The sequence below is a fragment of the Rhinoderma darwinii genome, chromosome 3 (genome assembly GCF_050947455.1).
Source record: "Rhinoderma darwinii isolate aRhiDar2 chromosome 3, aRhiDar2.hap1, whole genome shotgun sequence".
NCBI lineage: Eukaryota > Metazoa > Chordata > Amphibia > Anura > Rhinodermatidae > Rhinoderma > Rhinoderma darwinii.
This window is the reverse complement of record NC_134689.1, coordinates 4,936,356-4,960,502: the sequence shown is the minus strand read 5'-3', so window position 1 is coordinate 4,960,502 and position 24,147 is coordinate 4,936,356. Positions and strand designations below refer to the sequence as shown.

Sequence of the window (24,147 nt, the reverse complement as noted above, 5' to 3'; positions counted from 1 at the left end):
AGCCACCACTAGAGGGAACTCACTACATACATATCTATACAGTCACCACTAGAGGGAGATCACTACATACATATTTATACAGCCACCACTAGAGGGAGATCACTACATACATATTTATACAGCCACCACTAGAGGGAACTCACTACATACATATCTATACAGTCACCACAAGAGGGAGATCACTACATACATATTTATACAGCCACCACTAGAGAGATCACTACATACATATTTATACAGTCACCACTAGAGGGAGATCACTACATACATATTTATACAGCCACCACTAGAGAGAGATCACTACATACATATTTATACAGCCACCACTAGAGGGAGCTCACTACATACATATCTATACAGTCACCACTAGAGGGAGATCACTACATACATATTTATACAGCCACCACTAGAGGGAACTCACTACATACATATCTATACAGTCACCACAAGAGGGAGATCACTACATACATATTTATACAGCCACCACTAGAGAGATCACTACATACATATTTATACAGTCACCACTAGAGGGAGATCACTACATACATATTTATACAGCCACCACTAGAGAGAGATCACTACATACATATTTATACAGCCACCACTAGAGGGAGCTCACTACATACATATCTATACAGTCACCACTAGAGGGAGCTCACTACATACATATTTATACAGTCACCACTAGAGGGAGATCACTACATACATATTTATACAGCCCCCACTAGAGGGAGATCACTACATACATATTTATACAGCCACCACTAGAGGGAACTCACTACATACATATTTATACAGCCACCACTAGAGAGAGCTAACTACATACATATTTATACAGCCACCACTAGAGGGAGCTCACTACATACATATTTATACAGTCACCACTAGAGGGAGCTCACTACATACATATTTATACAGCCACCACTAGAGGGAGCTCACTACATACATATTTATACAGCCACCACTAGAGGGAGCTCACTACATACATATTTATACAGCCACCACTAGAGGGAGCTCACTACATACATATTTATACAGCCACCACTAGAGGGAACTCACTACATACATATTTATACAGCCAGCACTAGAGGGAGATCACTACATACATATTATACAGCCACCACTAAAGGGAGCTCACTACATACATATTTATACAGCCCCCACTAGAGGGAGATCACTACATACATATTTATACAGCCACCACTAGAGGGAACTCACTACATACATATTTATACAGCCACCACTAGAGGGAACTCACTACATACATATTTATACAGCCAGCACTAGAGGGAGATCACTACATACATATTATACAGTCACCACTAGAGGGAGCTCACTACATATACATTTATACAGTCACCACTAGAGGGAGCTCAATACACACATATTTATACAGTCCCCACTAGAGGGAGATCACTACATACATATTTATACAGCCACCACTAGGGGGAGCTCACTACATATATATTTATACAGCCGCCACTAGAGGGAGATCACTACATACTGATATATACAGTCCCCACTAGAGGGAGCTCACTACATACATATTTACACAGTCACCACTAGAGGGAGCTCAATAAATACATATTTATACAGTCACCACTAGAGAGAGCTCACTACATACATATTTATACAGCCACCACTAGGGGGAGCTCACTGCAAACATTTATACAGCCACCAATAGAGAGAGCTCACTACATACATATTATAGAACCACCACTAAAGGGAGATCACTACATATATATTTATACAGCCACCACTAGAGGGCGCTCACATCCATATTTATACAGTCACCACTAGAGGGAGCTCACTATATACATATTTATACAGCCACCACTAGAGGGAGCTCACTTCACTACATACATATTTATACAGCCAGCACTTCAGGGAGATCACTACATACATATTATACAGCCACCACTAGAGGGAGCTCACTACATACATATTTATACAGTCACCACTAGAGGGAGCTCACTACATACATATTTATACAGCCACCACTAGAGGGAGATCACTACATACATATTTATACAGCCACCACTAGAGGGAGCTCACTACATACATATTTATACAGCCACCACTAGAGGGAGCTCACTACATACATATTTATACAGCAACCACTAGAGGGAGATCACTACATACATATTTATACAGCCACCACTAGAGGGAGCTCACTACATACATATTTATACAGCCACCACTAGAGGGAGCTCATTACTTACATATTTATACAGCCACCACTAGAGGGAGCTCACTACATACATATTTATACAGCCACCACTAGAGGGAGCCCACTACATACATATTTATACAGTCACCACTAGAGGCAGCTCACTACATACATATTTATACAGTCACCACTAGAGGGAGCTCACTACATCCATATTTATACAGCCACCACTAGAGGGAGCTCACTACATACATATTTATACAGCCACCACTAGAGGGAGCTCACTACACACATATTTATACAGTCACCACTAGGGGGAGCTCACTGCATACATATTTATACAGTCACCACTAGAGGAAGCGGACTACATACATATTTATACAGCCACCACTAGAGGCAGCTCACTACATATATATTTATACAGTCACCACTAGAGGGAGCTGACTACATACATATTTATACAGTCACCACTAGAGAGAGATCACTATATACATATTTATACAGCCACCACTAGAGAGAGATCACTACATACATATTTATACAGCCACCACTAGAGGGAGCTCACTACATACATATTTATACAGCCACCACTAGAGGGAGCTCACTACACACATATTTATACAGTCACCACTAGGGGGAGCTCACTGCATACATATTTATACAGTCACCACTAGAGGAAGCGGACTACATACATATTTATACAGTCACCACTAGAGGCAGCTCACTACATATATATTTATACAGCCACCACTAGAGGGAGCTCACTACATACATATTTATACAGCCACCACTAGAGAGAGCTCACTACATACATATTTATACAGCCACCACTAGAGGGAACTCACTACATACATATTTATACAGCCAGCACTAGAGGGAACTCACTACATACATATTTATACAGCCAGCACTAGAGGGAGATCACTACATACATATTTATACAGCCACCACTAGAGGGAGCTCACTACATACATATTTATACAGCCACCACTAGAGGGAGCTCATTACTTACATATTTATACAGCCACCACTAGAGGGAGCTCACTACATACATATTTATACAGCCACCACTAGAGGGAGCCCACTACATACATATTTATACAGTCACCACTAGAGGCAGCTCACTACATACATATTTATACAGTCACCACTAGAGGGAGCTTACTACATCCACATTTATACAGCCACCACTAGAGGGAGCTCACTACATACATATTTATACAGCCACCACTAGAGGGAGCTGACTACATACATATTTATACAGTCACCACTAGAGAGAGATCACTATATACATATTTATACAGCCACCACTAGAGAGAGATCACTACATACATATTTATACAACCACCACTAGAGGGAACTCACTACATACATATTTATACAGCCACCACTAGAGGGAACTCACTACATACATATTTATACAGCCACCACTAGAGGGAGCTCACTACATACATATTTATACAGCCAGCACTAGAGGGAGATCACTACATACATATTTATACAGTCACCACTAGAGGGAGCTCACTACATCCATATTTATACAGCCACCACTAGAGGGAGCTCACTACATACATATTTATACAGCCACCACTAGAGGGAGCTCACTACACACATATTTATACAGTCACCACTAGGGGGAGCTCACTGCATACATATTTATACAGTCACCACTAGAGGAAGCGGACTACATACATATTTATACAGTCACCACTAGAGGCAGCTCACTACATATATATTTATACAGTCACCACTAGAGGGAGCTGACTACATACATATTTATACAGTCACCACTAGAGAGAGATCACTACATACATATTTATACAGCCACCACTAGAGAGAGATCACTACATACATATTTATACAGCCACCACTAGAGGGAACTCACTACATATATATTTATACAGCCACCACTAGAGGGAGCTCACTACATACATATTTATACAGCCACCACTAGAGAGAGCTCACTACATACATATGTATACAGCCACCACTAGAGGGAACTCACTACATACATATTTATACAGCCAGCACTAGAGGGAGCTCACTACATACATATTTATACAGCCACCACTAGAGGGAGCTCACTACATACATATTTATACAGCCACCACTAGAGAGAGCTCACTACATACATATTTATACAGCCACCACTAGAGGGAGCTCACTACATACATATTTATATAGCCACCACTGGAGGGAGCTCACTACATACATATTTATAGTCACCACTAGAGGGAGCTCACTACGTACATATTTATACAGCCACCACTAGAGGAAGCGGACTACATACATATTTATACAGCCACCACTGGAGGGAGCTCACTACATACATATTTATACAGCCACCACTAGAGAGAGCTCACTACATACATATTTATACAGCCACCACTAGAGGGAGCTCACTACATACATATTTATACAGCCACCACTAGAGAGAGCTCACTACATACATATTTATAGTCACCACTAGAGGGAGCTCACTACGTACATATTTATACAGCCACCACTAGAGGGAACTCACTACATACATATTTATACAGCCAGCACTAGAGGGAGATCACTACATACATATTATACAGCCACCACTAGAGGGAGCTCACTACATATACATTTATACAGTCACCACTAGAGGGAGCTCAATACACACATATTTATACAGTCCCCACTAGAGGGAGCTCACTACATACATATTTATACAGCCAGCACTAGAGGGAGATCACTACATACATATTATACAGCCACCACTAGAGGGAGCTCACTACATATACATTTATACAGTCACCACTAGAGGGAGCTCAATACACACATATTTATACAGTCCCCACTAGGGGGAGCTCACTACATATATATTTATACAGTCACCAGTAGGGGGAGATCACTACATACATATTTATACAGTCACCACTAGAGGGAGATAACTACATACTGATATATACAGTCACCACTAGAGGGAGCTCACTACATACATATTTACACAGTCACCACTAGAGAGAGCTCACTACATGCATATTTATACAGCCACCACTAGGGGGAGCTCACTGCAAACATTTATACAGCCACCACTAGAGGGAGCTCACTACATACATATTATAGAACCACCACTAAAGGGAGATCACTACATATATATTTATACAGCCACCACTAGAGGGCGCTCACTACATCCATATTTATACAGTCACCACTAGAGGGAGCTCACTATATACATATTTATACAGCCACCACTAGAGGGAGCTCACTTCACTACATACATATTTATACAGCCAGCACTAGAGGGAGCTCACTACGTACAGATTATACAGCCACCACTAGAGGGAGCTCACCACATACATATTTATACAGTCACCACTAGAGGGAACTCACTACATACATATTTATACAGCCACCACTAGAGAGAGCTCACTACATACATATTATACAGCCACCACTAGAGGGAGCTCACTACATACATATTTATACAGCCACCACTAGAGGGAGCTCACTACATACATATTTATACAGTCACCACTAGAGAGAGCTCACTACATACATATTTATACAGCCACCACTAGAGAGAGCTCACTACATACATATTTATACAGCCACCACTAGAGGGAGCTCACTACATACATATTTATACAGCCACCACTAGAGGGAGCTCACTACATACATATTTATACAGTCACCACTAGAGAGAGCTCACTACATACATATTTATACAGCCACCACTAGAGAGAGCTCACTACATACATATTTATACAGCCACCACTAGAGGGAGCTCACTACATACATATTTATACAGCCACCACTAGAGAGAGCTCACTACATACATATTTATACAGCCACCACTAGAGAGAGCTCACTACATACATATTTATACAGCCACCACTAGAGGGAGCTCACTACATACATATTTATACAGTCACCACTAGAGGGAGCTCACTACATACATATTTATATAGTCACCACTAGAGGGAGCTCACTACATCCATATTTATACAGCCACCACTAGAGGCAGCTCACTACATACATATTTATACAGTCACCACTAGAGGAAGCTCACTACATCCATATTTATACATTCACCACTAGAAGGAGCTCACTACATACATATTTATACAGCCACCACTAGAGGCAGCTCACTACATACATATTTATACAGTCACCACTAGAGGGGGCTCACTACATCCATATTTATACAGCCACCACTAGAGGGAGCTCACTACATACATATTTATACAGTCACCACTAGAGGGAGCTCACTACATACATATTTATACAGCCACCACTAGAGGGAGCTCACTACATACATATTTATACAGCCACCACTAGAGGGAGCTCACTACATACATATTTATACAGTCACCACTAGAGGGAGCTCACTACATACATATTTATACAGTCACCACTAGGGGGAGCGCACTACATACATATTTATACATTTAAAATATATGGCCCCTAAATGTACCTAATACCGTGTATATAAATGTTGGGGTCTGTGGGCTGGGACCGCCGTAGATCTCTACAATGAAGTGACCGTTTTTGGTGTCTCTCAGAGATTTACGACACTTGGACTGTTACATAAATTCAGGAGTAATTCAGACCTGCAGGAAAGTCGAGTACAGTTCACGCTTTCTACAATATATAGATCAATATTAGACGTTCCGTTTCCTTACCTGGATCCTGTGATCAGAGCAGCGATCACTTCTACAGTCGATCCCGGAGTAAATGGATCAGAATTGTAGAATGTGCTGGACGGTCTCACCTCCAGGGACATCCGGCCGCTTCCTCCTCATTTTGCTCATAAAGGTGAATCTTTGACAGAGGGGCAGAGCGCGGCCGTCTCGTTACGTCAGTGCACAAAAGGGAGACGTTTAAAGAAGAAAAACACGCTGCTCTAAATCTGCCGGTCATCTTATCTAAAGTTGCTGTTGCTCCCTGTTATCAGCCATTTCAGGCTGGGGAGAGAATGACTGGATTGTTCTTCTCGGAGATGAGTGACAGGATGTGTAGAAACCTCCCCTCCCCATGATTACTAAGTCTGGTCACATTTCCAGTGCGGACAACCCCCAGTCATTTATACACAGGCGATCCATGTTGACCATTTTAGGGTTAGTGTCCCTTTAAATACAGTAGTGTGTCGGTGTAGCCGCAGTGGATGTTCATGAGATTTACCGCTCCTACAAACCAATAGCAGAGTAGTAACGACCGGTAACAAGCACGTGAGGTTGTCAGCCCCGCCCCTGGTTCAATAATCACTTTACATTATCTCTCATACGATGCTTAGAGGGACTGTTCATCTTTTCAACCAATTTTTATCAGCTAGAAGGCATCTATCAATATATTATGAATTTGATGTATTCAGCTCCTATGCACACCTGTGTGTTCCCATGGTTACAGACTACAAGAAATCCCCTGTGTAGTCTGATCCCGCCGTGTTACTCCCTTCCACCTGTCCCTGACTTCTTGACTACATACAGTTGGAAAGTTACTAAGAAGCAGGGACTGATGGGAGATATTACTGCAGGATCAGACAACATAGGATTTGTTTGTAGTCTGTAACCATGGAGACACACAGGTCTGTATAGAAGCTGTAGACACAAAACAATCCATTTTTTTAAATTTATTTTTTTAAATCAACGCTATTTCATAGTTGCTTTATTTTTCATTTTAGATTCATTGAAAGACTATTTTAATGGTTAATATAACATTTAACTTGCCTTCCCGGCGCCCACGCTGGACGTCACCCTCAGAGTTCTACTTGGCAAATCTGCCAACCTAATGAACGAGTAGTAACTGATTTACCATTCAGGAGTCTTGTGCAGCTGGGTAGTAACTACAGTAAGAAGTTTGATAGAATCGAGAAACCGCTGAATAAGGAACGAGGTCCTGTTATATAGGATAATCAGATGGCGCTAATTTTGGATTCGCCGAGGCCGACCATATCACAACCCTGCAGGACGTCACCTTCCCTTAGGTCCCATGCACACGAACGTATTCTTGCGGCCGCAATTCCACCGAAAATCCACGGGAGAATTGCGACCCCATTCATTTCTATGGGTCCATGCACACGACCTGAGTTTCCATGGCCCAGGCTCATAGAAATGAATGGACGCGGCCATGTGCACGCCCCGCGGGTGACACTCTGCGGCCGTCCAACCTGAAAATCACAGCCATGCACATGGCCTTAGGCTCCACACGACCGTTTTTTCATCCATCCGTAAATACGGATTTGTAGTCATCCGCAACTTGCCCGCATATATGGTCCGCAGAGCATCCGTATATGCGGATCCGCAAAACTAGAAGAAAACCACAAATGACGCGCAACATCTACAAACCAGGCGTCGCCTAGCAACGCTTCCGTAATTACGGACGGCTACGGGGGCACCTCCGTAGCGGTCTGTAATTACGGAAGCGCCTATAGACTTCTATGGGGAGTCCGTGCCATAGTTACGGACAAGAATAGGACATGTTCTATATTTTACGGATCATTTCTACGGAATGGACACCCATCCGTAAAAATACGGAAAGGTGTCCGTAGCCCATAGAAATGAAAGGATCTGTAATTACGGATGAAAAATACGGTGGTGTGAACGGGGCCTTACACGGCACCGACTTGCGTTGGGTAAAAACTTTTACAATATTTTGAAATATTGACGGACTTAAGATCCGGACTGTTTTCTTCTCCAGTCACATCTAAAAGTTAATTTCAGCATTCTGCTGGTTTCTTATTACAGCAGAGCAGTGCATTGTGGGAGGAGCTCAGCAGGCAGGTCACATGTCTGACAGCGGGGGTGGAACTAAATTGTTGTCCGTTTCCAAGGACGACCAGAAGAATGTTCTACATTATCTAGATGTAAACAGAGAATACAACATGAACCTCAGCGTTCTAGAAAATGTTACCAGTGCGGCAGTGTCCCTATGACAACACTTCTTGTCTTGCGCTCTAGCAATTCACTGATGTTATAAGGACACGGCGTGGATACAAATCAATGTCCACATCCTGACGGCTCGGAGGCGATTATATATATATAAACCAAAACAGATTATAATTTGCCGTTTCTGGAATTGACGTGTGAATACCAGTATGTCCACCATTACAGCTCGCACAGGGGTTGTTACCCAGCTTTCCCAGTCTCCTGAACGGCAAACAGCGATACATCTCCCACTTCTCCGGAGATTAGTCATTCAGGAGTCTGAAAAAGATGAGGTCTAATGGTGAAATGGCTGCGCACCCAACTTTCCCAGGAACAGAAGAGAACGACTCGAAGTCTCAGTTACCGGGAGTTTTTTTGGTAGAGACGGCCGGACAAGTGGATAGGAGAGAAAACTATTTATACAACAGTCAGTAGTCACAGAAAGAAGAAAGAAGACGCTTCCAATCTCCCCAGGATTTTCTAAAAATCAATCCCACACAGTCGATCCATCTCCTGCCTTCACCCTCCGCCACAACGCGGCCTCCCATCCCCCACACCGGGAGTGTTCAGTCATATACCCAGACCCCAGCGCCAATTCTTGTGCAAGGCGGGTGAAGGAGCCTCAAAGCCTCCGCAAAAGGGACCTCCATCTGTCACCTCCGAGAAAAAGAGGGACATCCGCAGAACCGTTCTCCGTGCAGCCGGAGGTGAAAACTTCACCTAAACCCTGAGAGGACGACCGTTGCCCCCCCTCACACCGCGGGTGGCGTCCTGCAGCATTCTGGGTAACGGGCTTCCATTATAAAACGTCTCTTCTGGTAAATCCGTGAATCTGCTGGGGGTTGGTTCAGAAATCTTGCAGAGATAACCCAGATCTTCAATAACGGGCGACTCTGCCAGCGTCCTGGAGAAGAGCTGCAGGGGGCACTACCTAACAGACGGCTCTGCCCTAGAGGTTGGCAGAGGGTGGTAGGAGGAAAAGGGATAACCAGTTTATGGAGGTAAAACAAAGTAAAATCCATTATGCTAGCTGACCTCCTGCTTCACCTCAATGGTAGGCAAGGGGAAACCGGGGGTGAAAGTCAAAGTAGGGGGGCAGGGAGGGCAAGGCTGGCATGGTCCTGGGACTGTCTTTCTGGTACAGTTCGTGCAGATGTAATCCTCGTTCTCGGCCATTTCAGAAGAGACACCGACGCAGACCTGGTGAAACCACTCGTCGCAGCCGCCGTCACACTGCACCCAGTCCACCTGCGGGAAACCGAAGAACAAGGTAAGAACAGCAAGACGAGCAATGCACAAGGCAGCACGCGCACCGGGCAGGGAGAGCTGGATAATGAAGACACCGGGGAGGACACACAAGTATTGATGATCATAAAGGTGATGGGACTTTCAGGGTTAATGTGTGGTGTTGCCCCCCCCCCCCCCACATCTCTGCTATCCCTAGTCACCCCATTTTGACAATAAAATGGTTCAGCGACAGACGCCTTTAGAGGAGCACAGACTACATGCCAATGCTGCCAACCTACCTCATGACTGTTTCCAGTCGATGAGGCCATGTGGTCCCTATCAGCCAATAAGCTGAGAGATCCGTGTCATTTGCATATAGCGTGTGCTTAGTTGCGGTACCCGGAGGGCACCACGCTGGCTTCTAACAGGTGCCCTAATTTATAGGGGTCGTTCGTCAGGACAGATTGGAGGATGCCCTTCCCCCTATCTCGTCTGATCCGCTGCTTCCCTTTATGGTGCTGGGACAGACCACAGTCTTTCCTGTACTTCCGGTCATTTATATAAAAAAACTACCGGCAGCCTCTTCCCTGCCTGAAACAGCTGATAACAGAGAATGGTTGAGCGCGTCATCAACTGGAGTGAATACAATTAAGTCAAAGTGTCCATTTAAATGCAAGAAAGAGAAGGGCTTCTTTATTCTGCGGCTGCTATGGTGGCACTACAACTCCCAGTACAACTACTGCCTGCAGGCTTTGGATTGTTTTGCATTAACCCCTCCTAGTCTGTGCAGTGTCAGATGAGGCTTCCCTGGCGTAAAAAATGTAAAGGGATTTTCCGATTTTATGTAAATTAAGATTAAAGAGGCCGTCACCAGATTCTCAAACCCCTATCTCCTATCGCATGTGATCGGCGCTGCAATGTAGAGAACGGGAACGGTTTGTTTTTTAAAAAAAACGTTCATTTTTGGCCAAGTTATGAGCTATTTTATATATATGCAAATGAGCTTTGAAATGGACAACTGGGCGTGTATTGTTTTTAACTGGGCGTGTTTACGTGTATGACGCTGACCAATCAGTGACCAGTCTGCATCATACACTCCTCTCCATTGATTTACACAGCAGCGATGTGCAGCCGCATACACAGAGATTAACGTTAATCAAGTGTCCTGATAATGAATACACATGACCTCCAGCCTGGACGTCATGTGTATTCAGAATCCTGACACTTCTGAATGTTTTCTCTGAGATTTCCAGCAAGAGAAACGAAATCTCGCGAGATTACGAGGTAAACGAGATTTCGTTTCCCTTGCTGGAATCTCACAGAAAAGAGTCAGAAGTGTCAGGATTCTGAATACACATGACGTCCAGGCTGGAGGTCATGTGTATTCATTATCAGCACACTAGATTAACGTTAATCTCTGTGTATGGGGCTGCACATCGCTGCTGTGTAAATGAATGGACCACTTTCTAGTTTATGTTCAAAGGCTGAAAAACCCATCTTGACCTAATTCTTCTTGCAGCTGAGCATTTGTTACAGTTGTATCCAGTGTAGACAATGCTCTGAAGTAAAGTGGACGGATTCATTTTACCTGCTCTGATACATTGTAACAAAGTATCAGGGAGATATTTGTTTTGCTGATGCGTTCTGAGAATTGTTTAGACTGTTCAATTGTATCGACTTCTAGACCGTGAGCAGAACAAGGTCAGGACAGGTTTTCAGCTGCTGAACGTAAAGAATGAATGACTTCATTCACTGACAGAAGGCAGAGGTTTTCATAATGATTCAAAAATTGAAGCACAAAAGTAAATTAGAAAGTTAAAGGGTTTTAAACTCTTAACATTGAACCCATTTAAAAATTTAGGGCCACATGTTCTGAAAAACATGATACTGCGTGCGGCTAAGCGACACAAGTTATTAAAGGGGTCGTCCAGAATTAGAATAACATGGCTGCTTCTTCCAGAAAAAGTGCCACACCTGTCCATGGGTCATGTCTGGTATTGCAGCTCGTCTACATTGAAGTGAATGGATCTGAGCTGTAATACCACACACAACCTGCGTAAAAGTGTGGCGCTGTTTTTGGAAAAGAGTAGCCATGTTTTTATCTAATACCGGACAACGCCTTTAACTTAAAAAGGACAAAGGTAATGTCCGCCCTGCACCTGCGCACCCCCTCACCTTGTCTTTGCAAGGGCGCTGGCAGTTCTGAGATGCGCATATGGCGTTCTCATCATCCGAGTCTTCCGCTCCCGACCAGTCGTACTTGGACGGGATATCCAGCACCTTCTTCTCGCGCTTCTTTTCCAGGAAGTCTTTGTGGAGCTCAACCTTGGCGGCTGCAGCTTTCTCCTTCTTCCTCTTGCGCTCCTCCTCCTTGGCCAGCCGCTTGGCCAGCTTACTGAGCTCCTTGGCCTTGTCATGTCCCAGCTTCAGCTTCTTCTTTTTGGTCTTGTCCAGTTTCTTCAGCTCCTTGGACCTTTGCTTTCCTTCAGAAAAGAAGTGCTCCGCTCGCTCCAACTTCCGCTTGCGCTTCTTCTCGGAAGAATCCCTACTTTTCATTTTGAGTGGCTTCTCGTCCAGGCTGTCGTCCTGCGGAGACAATACAAATAAAGATTTTTGAAGGAAGATCAATAACAGGAATGAGAGTGAAGGCCGGGCCGCGGGAATCCTCACCTCCATGACATGCAGGAACCGCTCCTCGGATGGGGGATGTGTGGCCTGCAATATCCGCCAGATGTGTTGTGTCTCATCCAGAGAGACCTCCAGCAGATCCCCCAACATCATGAGCTCCTCCAGCTGACACTTGGCTCCGGGGGATAACTCTAGAACAGGAGGCTCCAGGGTACGTGGCACCAGTGGGGTCTTCCGTGGTTGCTTTCGGGGAGCCGCTGAAGCTTCAAGACATGGAAGAGCAATGTTAACGAGTGACTTCATGATAACCAGAAATAAAATCGGTGATATTCAGGGGAAATGTCACTAAAAAGTAGATCTGGAAAAATGGAGGAGGTGCCCAGAGCAACCAATCAGATTTCAACTCTCTTTTAGGGGGCCTTTTGAAAGTGAAAGCAGCAACTTCACTGGTGCCTATGGGCAACTACTCCAGATTCCTTAAACCCCCTCCTTTGTGTTTCAAAGGATCTGTGCTTGCTGTCACAGAATGGGGTAATTGTTGTTTACATTCAGAGGCTGAAAACCTGCCTTGACTTATTCCTGTTGTGTCTGCTGTGTTAAAGTGCAGCTAAACGTTTGACAAACTTCTGACGTGTCATAGTGACATGTCAGAAGTTTGGATTGGCTTTTTCCGGAAAGACGATGTATCGGAGTACGGGGCTCATAGACTTTCTATTGAGTCCATACACCGATACATTTATTTCCGGAAAAATCCGAACAGACACGAAGCAGAAGAGCACTCACACGAGACCTTCAGCTGCTTCGTTTTAGCGATTGGTGGGGGTCTCAGTGCTCGGACCCCCACCAATCCAAACTTCTGACATGTCACTATGACACGTCAGAAGTTTGTCAAACGTTTAGATGCACTTTAAAGGGTTTTTTCCAGGCCCTATCTCCTGCCCAATCCGACATCGGGTGTGGAGAGACGCTGCTGCACACCGGATTGGACAGTTGCCGAGGAAACCGTCCAACGCCAAGAATGTATCCTGCACGTGTTCTATTCTAATTAATAGGACACGTGCACAATACTTGCCAGGCGTCTGATGGTTGCCTTGGCAACTGTCCCGTCTGGCGGGCAGCAGCATCTCACCACGCCTGATGCCAGATTGGCTGGGAGAATAGGTCTGGACATCTCCTTTAACAAGCAGTCTCACAAATCTCTCCACTGTACTGGACACCAGTCTCAGAACCTCCCTGATACATTATAACAAACTCTCAGCAGTGTGAGCAAGACAAGATCCTAACAGTTTTTGGGCTGTAAACAATGTTTCCATTCACTGGTTTTCATAAGAGATCTTGAAAATGGTGAATATGGCGGCTTCTACTCATTGCGGTTTTTGATCAGTTAAATTGAATTCCCATTTTTCCGGGACAGCGTAGCTACGACCTGGGTCTATCTTGTACCTACTTACTTTGCACACAGCTCTTGGAGGCGGAGGAGTACGCGTGTTCAGAACAGAAGGAGGGAGCGGCCCACATGTGACTGACAACTTCTTCCGACTTGATGGGTATCTCCTCGTCACAGAACAGGTTGGGTTCGAAGCTGCTGGATGACTTGACACTACCAGTGTCCTGTAAAACAGGAGGAGGGGGATTAATTACCCTGATTAATCAACATTTGCCCCTTTACACATTAGATATACGTGACTTCAGACTTGATGATAGCAAATGCAAGTTCAGCACCTGTGATCACATGCAGGATATGTCCCTAACACGGCTGTGATTACAGATGTAATAAAACTGCTGCCTGTAAAGCTCAATGGAGCGATTCTTCCTGGTTAGATCCATTCCTTTACTTCCCATAATTTCAAATGCATTTATTGCCTCTAAAACGTGTCATCCAAAGACGTGACCATAAGGAGTCTTGTGCCGCAGTGCGCAAATTCTATATAAACACTCGTCTATACTTAGAAAGCACATTTTATTTAAATATCTAGCTGAAGATATAGCAGGCGGCCCGCAAAGAGGCCTTACTATGAACATAAGGTTTTAAAATATCCAAATCCACGTTGCATGTGCCATCAAGATATGAAACCCCTTACATTGCAGGTTCCACTATAGGGAATACTGCACATTGCATGCTGCGTAACTGCGCAAACATCGGGCATTACTGGTTTTGTAATGATCTCAAATCACATCATGTTTTATACTCCAGTCACATCCAGAGCTGCATTCATAATTCCTTATTCACAAAGCCTGGTGAAAACAACAAAATCCCCAGAATACAAATCTGCAGGGCATGCACTAAGACCAGGGCTATATTTTGCTACTCAAAAGTTGTGGTAAATTGGCTGCGTCACCATGAACTTTTCTATGAGTCAAATCTGTAGTAGTCATATAGGAACCGGCTTCCCCAGCAGAGGATCCTGGGAAATGTGAGGTCAGAGATATGAATCAGTCAGGGAGAATTCTGAATGCAGCTCTGGATGTGACTGGAGCATAAGACATGATGCAATGCTGAGGCTCTGTTAGGCTGGATTCACACGAGCACGTTCGGTCCGTAAAGGGCGGAACGTATTTCAGCCGCAAGTCCCGGACCGAGCACAGTGCAGGGAGCCGGGCTCCTAGCATCATAGTTATGTACGACGCTAGGAGTCCCTGCCTCTCCGTGGAACTACTGTCCCGTACTGAAAACATGATTACAATACGGGACAGTTGTCCCGCAGCGAGGCAGGGACTCCTAGCGTCGTACATAACTATGATTCTAGGAGCCCGGCTCCCTGCACTGTGCTCGGTCCGGGACTTGCGGCTGAAATACGTTCCGCCCTTTACGGACCGAACATGCTCGTGTGAATCCAGCCTTAACATTACGTTTGTAAACTACATCCCACGTACACACCGGGGAAAGATTCTGGGGCATACCCCGAACTTATCCATAGGTCCCCATTCATCCAGCGTATACAAAAATGGGTCACATAGTTACATAGCACGGTTGAAAAAAGACACACGTCCATCAAGTTCAACCAAGGGATGGGAAACATTTCTACACACAGGAGCTGATATTTTTTTGTTCTAGGAAATGATCTTTGTATTTTTTGCAGCATCTCCTGTCCCTGCTGCGACCAGCTCCTGCGGTGACTATTCCATAGATTCTCAGTTCTCATAGTAAAGAAGACGTCGCCTCTGCAGATTGAACCTTTTTTCTCCAGATGGAGTGAGCGCCCCCTTGTTTTTTGAGGGGGTTTTACATGGAACAGCGGCCCCTCTGTCTAGGCTTCTCCTCACCTCTCATATAATCATTATATATACAGCGGCCCCTCTGTCTAGGCTTCTGCTCACCTCTCATATAATCATTATATATACAGCGGCCCCTCTGTCTAGGCTTCTGCTCACCTCTCATATAAACACTATATCCACAGCAACCCCTCTGTCTAGGCTTCTCCTCACCCCTCATATAATCATTATATATACAGCGGCCCCTCTGTCTAGGCTTCTGCTCACCTCTCATATAAACACTATATGCACAGCGGCCCCTCTGTCTAGGCTTCTGCTCACCCCTCATATAATCATTATATACACAGCGGCCCCTCTGTCTAGGCTTCTCCTCACCCCTCATATAATCATTATATACACAGCGACCCCTCTGTCTAGGCTTCTGCGCACCCCTCATATGAACACTATATCCACAGCGACCCCTCTGTCTAGGCTACTCCTCACCTCTCATATAAACACTATATCCACAGCGACCCCTCTGTCTAGGCTACTCCTCACCGCTCATATAAACACTATATCCACAGTGGCCCCTCTGTCTAGGCTTCTGCTCACCTCTCATATAAACACTATATACACAGCGGCCCCTCTGTCTAGGCTTCTGCTCACCTCTCATATAATCATTATATACACAGCGGCCCCTCTGTCTAGGCTTCTGCTCACCTCTCATATAATCATTATATACACAGCGGCCCCTCTGTCTAGGCTTCTGCTCACCTCTTCATAAAAACAGATCAGGTTGGTTTGACAACTTCTGTCCTTCTTAAAACCGTGCTGTCAAGTATAATACTATTATCTGTCACATAATCCTGTATATAGTTCCTCAAATCATTTTTGGCATATGCCATGCCGGAATGCATTGGAATAACTTAACTTTTTTTTTATTTAGTAATAGACTACGCCATTTTATAAAGAGGGATACAATTAAAAAAACAAAAAAACAAATGTATGCCATGCAATATACTTTTTTTTACAATGAGACCCTATACAAATGATGTATGTCACGGTATGAGTATATAGTGGTATACATTGTAGCCTTCCATTGGAGGTATACGTCGGGAATTCCTGCTGATATACCTCTGACAGAAGACTCAAGCACAGCGTGAACAGAGCCGAAAAATCTAAGTTACCCAGCATATTGGGCCACTGTGTCAAATATTCAAGGAAGATGAAGTTTGACTTAAAGGGGTTTTCCCAACAGAGACATTTGTGACATATCCAAAGGAGATGTCAAATGTCAGATAGATGCGGGTCCCACCTCTGTAGTGAATGGCCGTTATGGAAGCAGCGTAGCATGCGAGCAGCGCTGTTTCCGCAACTACCATTCAGTTCTATGGGACTTAAGGAAACAGCGTAGCTCAGCGAGAAGTGTGGACACAAATCCTGTGGATGTCATAAATCTCTCTGATGGGAAAACCCCTTTAGAGACATATTCTCAGACTTTACAATTGAATGGATCTTTAAAGGTCATTACCATGCTGCTTACCACCTTTACATCATAACCGTATGTTTCTCTGATATCCTCGTCAGAGTCCGTCTCCTCATCATAGTAGTCTAAAGGTTGTTGTGGAGAAGAGGCCACGCTGGACATTCCCCGACTGAAGGAACCTTGCTGGAAAATGGGCAGGTGACCCTACAAGACCAAGGCGGTGGGACAAAGACAATTTTAGAGAAACTAATAAGCAGAAGGAAGAAATGTACAGATCTGATTGGTTACACTCCCCCCAAGATACATACAAGCCAAATGATGTATTCAGTGAGGTTTTAATGGTGCTCACCTGCAGATCAGGGTTAGCTGCAGCTTTCTGTAGCTCCGCACTAATGATCTTCTCAGTCTTCTCCCTTGCAGCTTGCTCCACCATACGCTGGCTCAGCACAGAAAGCTTGGCCAGAGCACAAGACAGTTCTTCTGTGGCCAAGGATTGCCGTGCCCGGTCCTGCCAGCTCATGGCACGTTCCGTTAAGCACTGCAACGCTTCGCCCTCAGGTAGCCGCACTGGCAGTTTCTGCAGTGACACCAGCAGTGAGAGGATCGTCTCCAACCGCGGCCGCCGAGAACGCATGCACTGCGTGCATAGGAACTTGACGTCCTTTGATTGCCAACTGCTGCCTTTTTTCTGGGAGCTGGTTTTGGGCAGGGGGACGCACGTGCTGTGGAACCAGTCCTTGCACAGCTCACACTGTAACATAAAGCCGCTAGCAGCTTTGCGGCATATGCAGAAACGGACCTCTTCGATACGATCCACCATCGCCATCTTGGCCAGGTTAGCAGCCCGCAGTGAACGCATAGAATCCACCTCTTTGTGCTCCAAATCCTTAAATAATGCAACCTGTATGGGAAGACAAGACCAGAGTTACAATACAAGCTCCTTCCTTTATACAGTTACCACCATAATAAGATCAAATTCACTAATTGAAAGTGGCGCTAACGCTCCTCCTTCATCTGACGTTTCTATTAAGATCGGTCTCTAACCTTAGATATGTCTATGGGGAGCCCGCTCTGGCGCTGGCCAAATGGATGACTTTTAGTTGTAGGATCCCATTTCTGAAAGGGTCAGTGTTCAATCATTACATTATAATGAAGCTCAAAAAAAAAAGCTCACGTCTGATCAAGTTATTGGCAATCACAGATCAAGCTTTGCCCTCACCCCTTCCATATCTGCGGAGGTCATTGGGCGCACATTTTTCCCTTTAAAAAGGATCCCACGAAAGTCAAGCGTTCATTAATGGATCCTAAACTGTATAGATCATATTATCGCACGATGGTAGTAACTGCCTGTAGTAAATTGTGTGACTATCAAACCCGTCAAAAGAGTAAATGATTTAGTAAACACTCATGAATTCACTTGTTCAGCAGCTCCATGTCCTTACAACACCGAACAAGTAAGGCCCCATTCACACAAACGTACTTTGCGGCCGCAATTCCCCCCGAAAATCCACGGGAGAATTGCAGCCCCATTCATTCCTATGGGGCCATGCACACGACCGTGGTTTCCACAGTCCGTGCATGACCCAGGACCGCAGAAAGAACGGGCATGTCTTATTACGGCCGTGTTCTGCAGTCCAGGCTCATAGAAAATAATGGACGCGGCCAAGTGCACGGCCCGCGATTTGTGGGTGGCTCGCGGGTGACACTCCACTGCCAGTCGACCCGAAAATCACAGCCGTGCACATGGCTACGGTCGTGGGCATGAGGCCGAACTCCTATATCTCTAGACTCCATTACCACAGAGGCAGTGTCTCGCGGCTCCTCCTGCGACTCTTCTAGTTCACTCATAGAATCCAGATCCAAGTCTTTTTCCTCCATCAGCTCCTTCACTTTCTTCCTCTTATTACGCCCGCTTCCGTAAACTCCGATATCACTACGGGGGCTGAGAACCTACGTAAAACAAGAGACGGTCAAAAGAAAAATTCAATCAGTGTCAACATGTGACATAACAAATACGTTTACATTTCATAGTCCGTCAGGAGGTTTTATGCTGCCAAACAGCTGACACCCCTGGGTAGCTGTCGGGTAACGAACTAGGAACAGACCAGCCTTGAAGATGTTAATGCATTAGTGTAAAAAAACAAGTTTTCTTCTGCCGCGGCGCTGCATATACCGAACCAGGAAAGTCCAGCATCTGGCGCCTCAAACCCCTCCCATCTTGTATACAGTTGATTGACGGCTCTGCTTGTCTTCATCGTCATGCAGAGTCTTCAATCAATTGCATAGTAGAGGGGAGCAGTTGCGCTAGATGAGGACACTTCCTGGGTCGGTGGTTATGGCGCGTGGCAGAATAAAACATTTTTTACACGAATGCATTAACATCTTCAAGACGGATTTTCCTAATTCGTTACACTAAAGCGATTGAGCGGTGTCAGCCGTTTGGTAGCGTAAAAACCTCCTAAAGGACTCCTTTTAAAGGGTAACTAAATGTTAAAAAAAACTTCCGACACGTCATAGCGACATTTCAGAAGTTTTGATTGGTGGAGATCCAAGCACTGAGATGCCCACCGATCGCTAAAGCGCTCGAGTGAGTCCTGAGCCGCTTGGTTTCTGATCGGCTTTTCTCGGAAAGCCGATGTAACGGTGTACGGACTCAATAAAAAGTCTATGGCCCTGTACACCGTTACATCGTCTTTTCTCGGATAGCCGATCAGAAACTTAGCGGCTCAGCACTCGCCCGAGCACTTCTGCCGGTTCGTTTTAGCGATTGGTTCGGGTCTCTGTGCTTGGACCCCAACTGACATGTCAGAAGTTTCCTGAAAGTTTAGTTACCCTTTAAAGATGATCAGTTATGGTGACAATTTCTTTAAATTATGTATTTGACACCCATATAGAAACAAGCCAACGGATTCTCCTGAGAACGCCCACTATATGAATAATGAATCCCTCACGGGTGACTGGCTGAGTATACTCACATGGTCTCACCCACGGCATCTTAACAAAAACGGTTCTGTGGATGCAGCCAAGTAAGTCACTGGCACCAGGAAATATCCCCTTTAACTTGGTGCCAATTCAGGCAAACTGGGTACAAGTCAATATGAACATTTCTCTCCTCACCTGTAGTAGTGTGTAGCTTGAATTCTTCTTCAAGAAAGTCCTGCCAGTGCGCTCCCTCCAGGATCGAGCTGCTGCCACCTGAGATTCCAGCTGTGGGAGGGCATCTAGACGCACAGGGATAGGACGGCCCTTGCTCAGCAAACACTCCAGGTGCTCCAGGTATGCATAGTGACTGCCACTCTGCAAAGGGACAAGAACAAATACCAATATATATCAAGTCTATGAAATACAGTACAAGCAGATGTGCTAAAACAGATTTGGTAACGGTCTACCTGAATGGCTTCAACTTTTGAGGTCCAGTCCTTGGCTCTCTGCAGAGCTTCCTTCAGCGCCAACACGTTAGGCAGATAAGCCAGGATGTTCTTCGCCTCTGCCAGGATGCCTTCAAGACTGGGTACACTGTGCTGCGGCCTAGAAGAGACAGACAGGATCATCATGTATTAAATGTTAAAGACGCATAGCTAGCAAGCTGTAAAAAACAGGCCGTCGTGCTGTCAATACTCCGCGACTATTCTTGCTGGACTGAATTCTAGTATTTGCTAATATTCTACTCCAAAGATGGCGTTAAACTGTACCAATATACAACACTGTATATAATTCTCCCACAATGCAGCATGTTCCACTATAGAAAGCGGTTTTATGGTCACTCACCTCGCTTGCAGACAGACTTTAGCTTTCTCCTCCCACCTCTCGGACACGGTGAGCATTTCCTGAAGTTCAGCCATTGCTTTCTCTACAGCATGATGAGGAGCCAGACCCACCCCCGAATCTATCAACTTCTTCATGACATCCAAAGTGACCTTATGGGGGTCAGAAAGAGTCTGGCGCACCTCGTCCAGCCACCGCGCCTGCAGCAGCTCTTGTTTTAACCGCGGTAGCTCTGGTAGCTCCACATACAGGTTGGATCCCATATCGATGAGAGCTTGTAGCTTGCTGGAGTCTGGCACTTCATCAGACATTGCCTCCTGTGCACGTTCATGGAACTCCTCCACGTCATCCAGCAGATTCTATGTAGAAAGAACAGAAACAGTGACGTAAATCTACCCCCATATAGAAAAGACAGAAAACTATTCAGCAAGTTTACAATAAACTTTGATAGAAATACCATAAAGAAGAATCTCGCTCTCTAGATAAACTTACCTTCACCTGCCGGGCCTGCGTGAGGATGCAAGGCAGGCTGAACAGCTGATGGACAAAGGCTTTAAGTTCTTCCATAGTGAGTTTTGTACGAGTCTTCCCGGAGTCTTGGCTCAGCTTACTGTGGAAACAAGTCGACAAGTAAGTTAAAGTTACAAAAAGCAGCATTGTAGCCGACATCCGATTACTCTTCATTAAAAGTTCCTTCAGAGCTGCCCGTGTATCCTCACAAAGTCTTAGAGGGGTTGTCCTATCAAGACCTGTCCATATGTCCTATCAGGGCTCGGCACAATACTGTATTACATGGTCGCCCATTCATCTAAACGGGTGCTGTGTAATAATATGTAAACCTTGCAGGAAAGGTGTTGCCGTCCACAGCTGATCACAGGAGGGCACAAGAGCCGGACCCGCTTGCCAGGAAGGCTTTGATTTAGGAAGGCTTGTCCTGATGGCATAACCCGGATATCAACCCAGTTCATACTATACAGCATACGGGCATATCATTAACACCTTAAGGACAGAGCCATTTTTTTTTTTTTTTTTTTCCACTCCCCGGAGTTGTTGTAGTTTATAATTGCACCATATAATGTACTGGGAAACTGCAAAAAATTTATTTGCGGGCGGAAATTGGAAAAAACAGATTCCTACATTGATTTTTGTTTTTACGGCTTTCACTGTGCGGTAAAAACGACAACTTAACTTTATTCTGCGGCTCAATACGATTACGGCGATACCAAGTTTATAATAGTTTTTTTTTTATATATATTATTACTTTAAAAAAAAAAAAAAAAAAAAACAACTTTGTTACAAAAAAAAAAAAAATATCGTTTTGTTTCACCACATTCCGAGAGCCGTAACTTTTTTATTTTTCCGTGGATTGAGCGTGTGATGGCTTATTTTTTGCGGGACGAGCTGTAGTTTTTAATGGTCCTATTTTTTGGTACGTACAACTTTTTGATCACTTTTTATTACATATTTTTTTGCGATCTAAGGTGACCAAAAATAGCGATTTTGCCGTTTTCAATTTTTTGCTTTTTACTGCGTTCTATGCGAGTTAAATAATGGTATGTTGTAATAGTTCAGACTTTTACGGACGCAGCGATACCAATTTTTTTCTTTTTTGCATTAAAGGAAAAGGTTTGGGAAAAGGTTCATTTTTTTCACTACTAATAACTTTATTAAAGTTGTTTTTTGACACCATTTATTAAGCCCCCCCCCCCCCCCCCAGGCTTCTGTTAAGCTGTGCCAGACACACGGCTTAAGAGAGGCAGATAAAAGGCAGACCTGGGGGCCTTCATTAGGCCCCCGGGCTGCATTGACAACCACCGGCGCTCCCCGATCACATTGTGGGGGCGCCGATGTGCTGTCGGAGGGGGCTGCCCCCCTCTTTTCAACGCTTCAGATGCTGCGGTCATGATTTTTTTTTCAAAAACGTTTATTATTTGCAAAGTTATGAGCATTTTTCTAAATATGCTAATCTGGATATTCTTGCCAAATAGGAGGGGACTTTCTTTTCAATCTGTGTAATGTTTTCTGTAGGACGCTGTCCAATCCTTTTCCATGTACAGCAACACAGTATGATCATATAGTATACAGCTTCCATTCCCGACTGTGGTTTTAACTGGTGATCTCACCGGTTGTTCCACTGCTAGAACTGCGATACTGGTGCCAAATGAAAGAATCTCCTCTTTCATATGCCACCAGAACCGCTGTCCTAGGTGGTCCTACAGCCGGAGATCTGGCTATTTGAAGTGGTCCCCCTTCCCTCCAGCCTGTCTCTCACACTGTGTGAAGTAGCTTAATGCTGATTGGACAGCGTGAGGATGGGAGGAGCTCCACCGCAGAAGAATCGCTGCTGTTACCTCCTACTTGTCTAGTACAGCTGCATTTGCATATTTAGAAAAAAACCTCAACTTTTAAAATAGACTTTTTGGGACACAATTTTCACTATTATTATCAGTGTGACAGCGCCTATTAGATTAGCTAAGAGATAGGGCGTTACTAAACTAGTGACAGATCCTCTTTAAAACCACCTCGTGCCGCCAAAACAGCTCTGACTCTTCGACGCATGGACTCCACAAGCCCTCCAAAAGGTGTCCTGTGGTTTCTGGCACTTAGACGCTAGCAGCAGATCCTTTAAGTTGGGAGGTGACGCCTCCATGGAATGCACTTTTTTTTTAAAATATATATATTTTTTTTTTTTGGAGACAACACTTTGAACTCTGTCATATTCCTCAAACCACTGCCGTTAGGGAATATCGCTGCCATGGAGGAGGGTAGTTGTCTACAACAATGTT

At 44.7% G+C, this 24,147-nt stretch overlaps 1 protein-coding gene across 2 annotated transcripts in view; it reads right to left on the bottom strand.

Annotated features, from left to right (window-relative positions):
- Positions 1–9,464: 9,464 nt before the first annotated feature.
- KDM5A (lysine demethylase 5A) overlaps positions 9,465–24,147 on the bottom strand; it is a 52,449-nt gene continuing 37,766 nt past the window's right edge. The window contains exons 18-28 of one of the 2 annotated variants that reach the window (XM_075855720.1): positions 21,854–21,971; positions 21,365–21,720; positions 20,986–21,124; positions 20,714–20,893; positions 19,394–19,546; positions 17,946–18,497; positions 17,654–17,800; positions 14,370–14,529; positions 12,961–13,181; positions 12,466–12,876; positions 9,465–10,311 (exon numbers count right to left, since the gene is read on the bottom strand). In XM_075855720.1, coding sequence (XP_075711835.1) covers positions 10,090–10,311; positions 12,466–12,876; positions 12,961–13,181; positions 14,370–14,529; positions 17,654–17,800; positions 17,946–18,497; positions 19,394–19,546; positions 20,714–20,893; positions 20,986–21,124; positions 21,365–21,720; positions 21,854–21,971 — 2,659 coding nt within the window. In that variant the 3' untranslated portion in view covers positions 9,465–10,089. Of the gene's footprint in view, positions 10,312–12,465; positions 12,877–12,960; positions 13,182–14,369; positions 14,530–17,641; positions 17,801–17,945; positions 18,498–19,393; positions 19,547–20,713; positions 20,894–20,985; positions 21,125–21,364; positions 21,721–21,853; positions 21,972–24,147 lie in introns of both variants that reach the window. The other variant, XM_075855719.1, reaches the window with a different exon arrangement.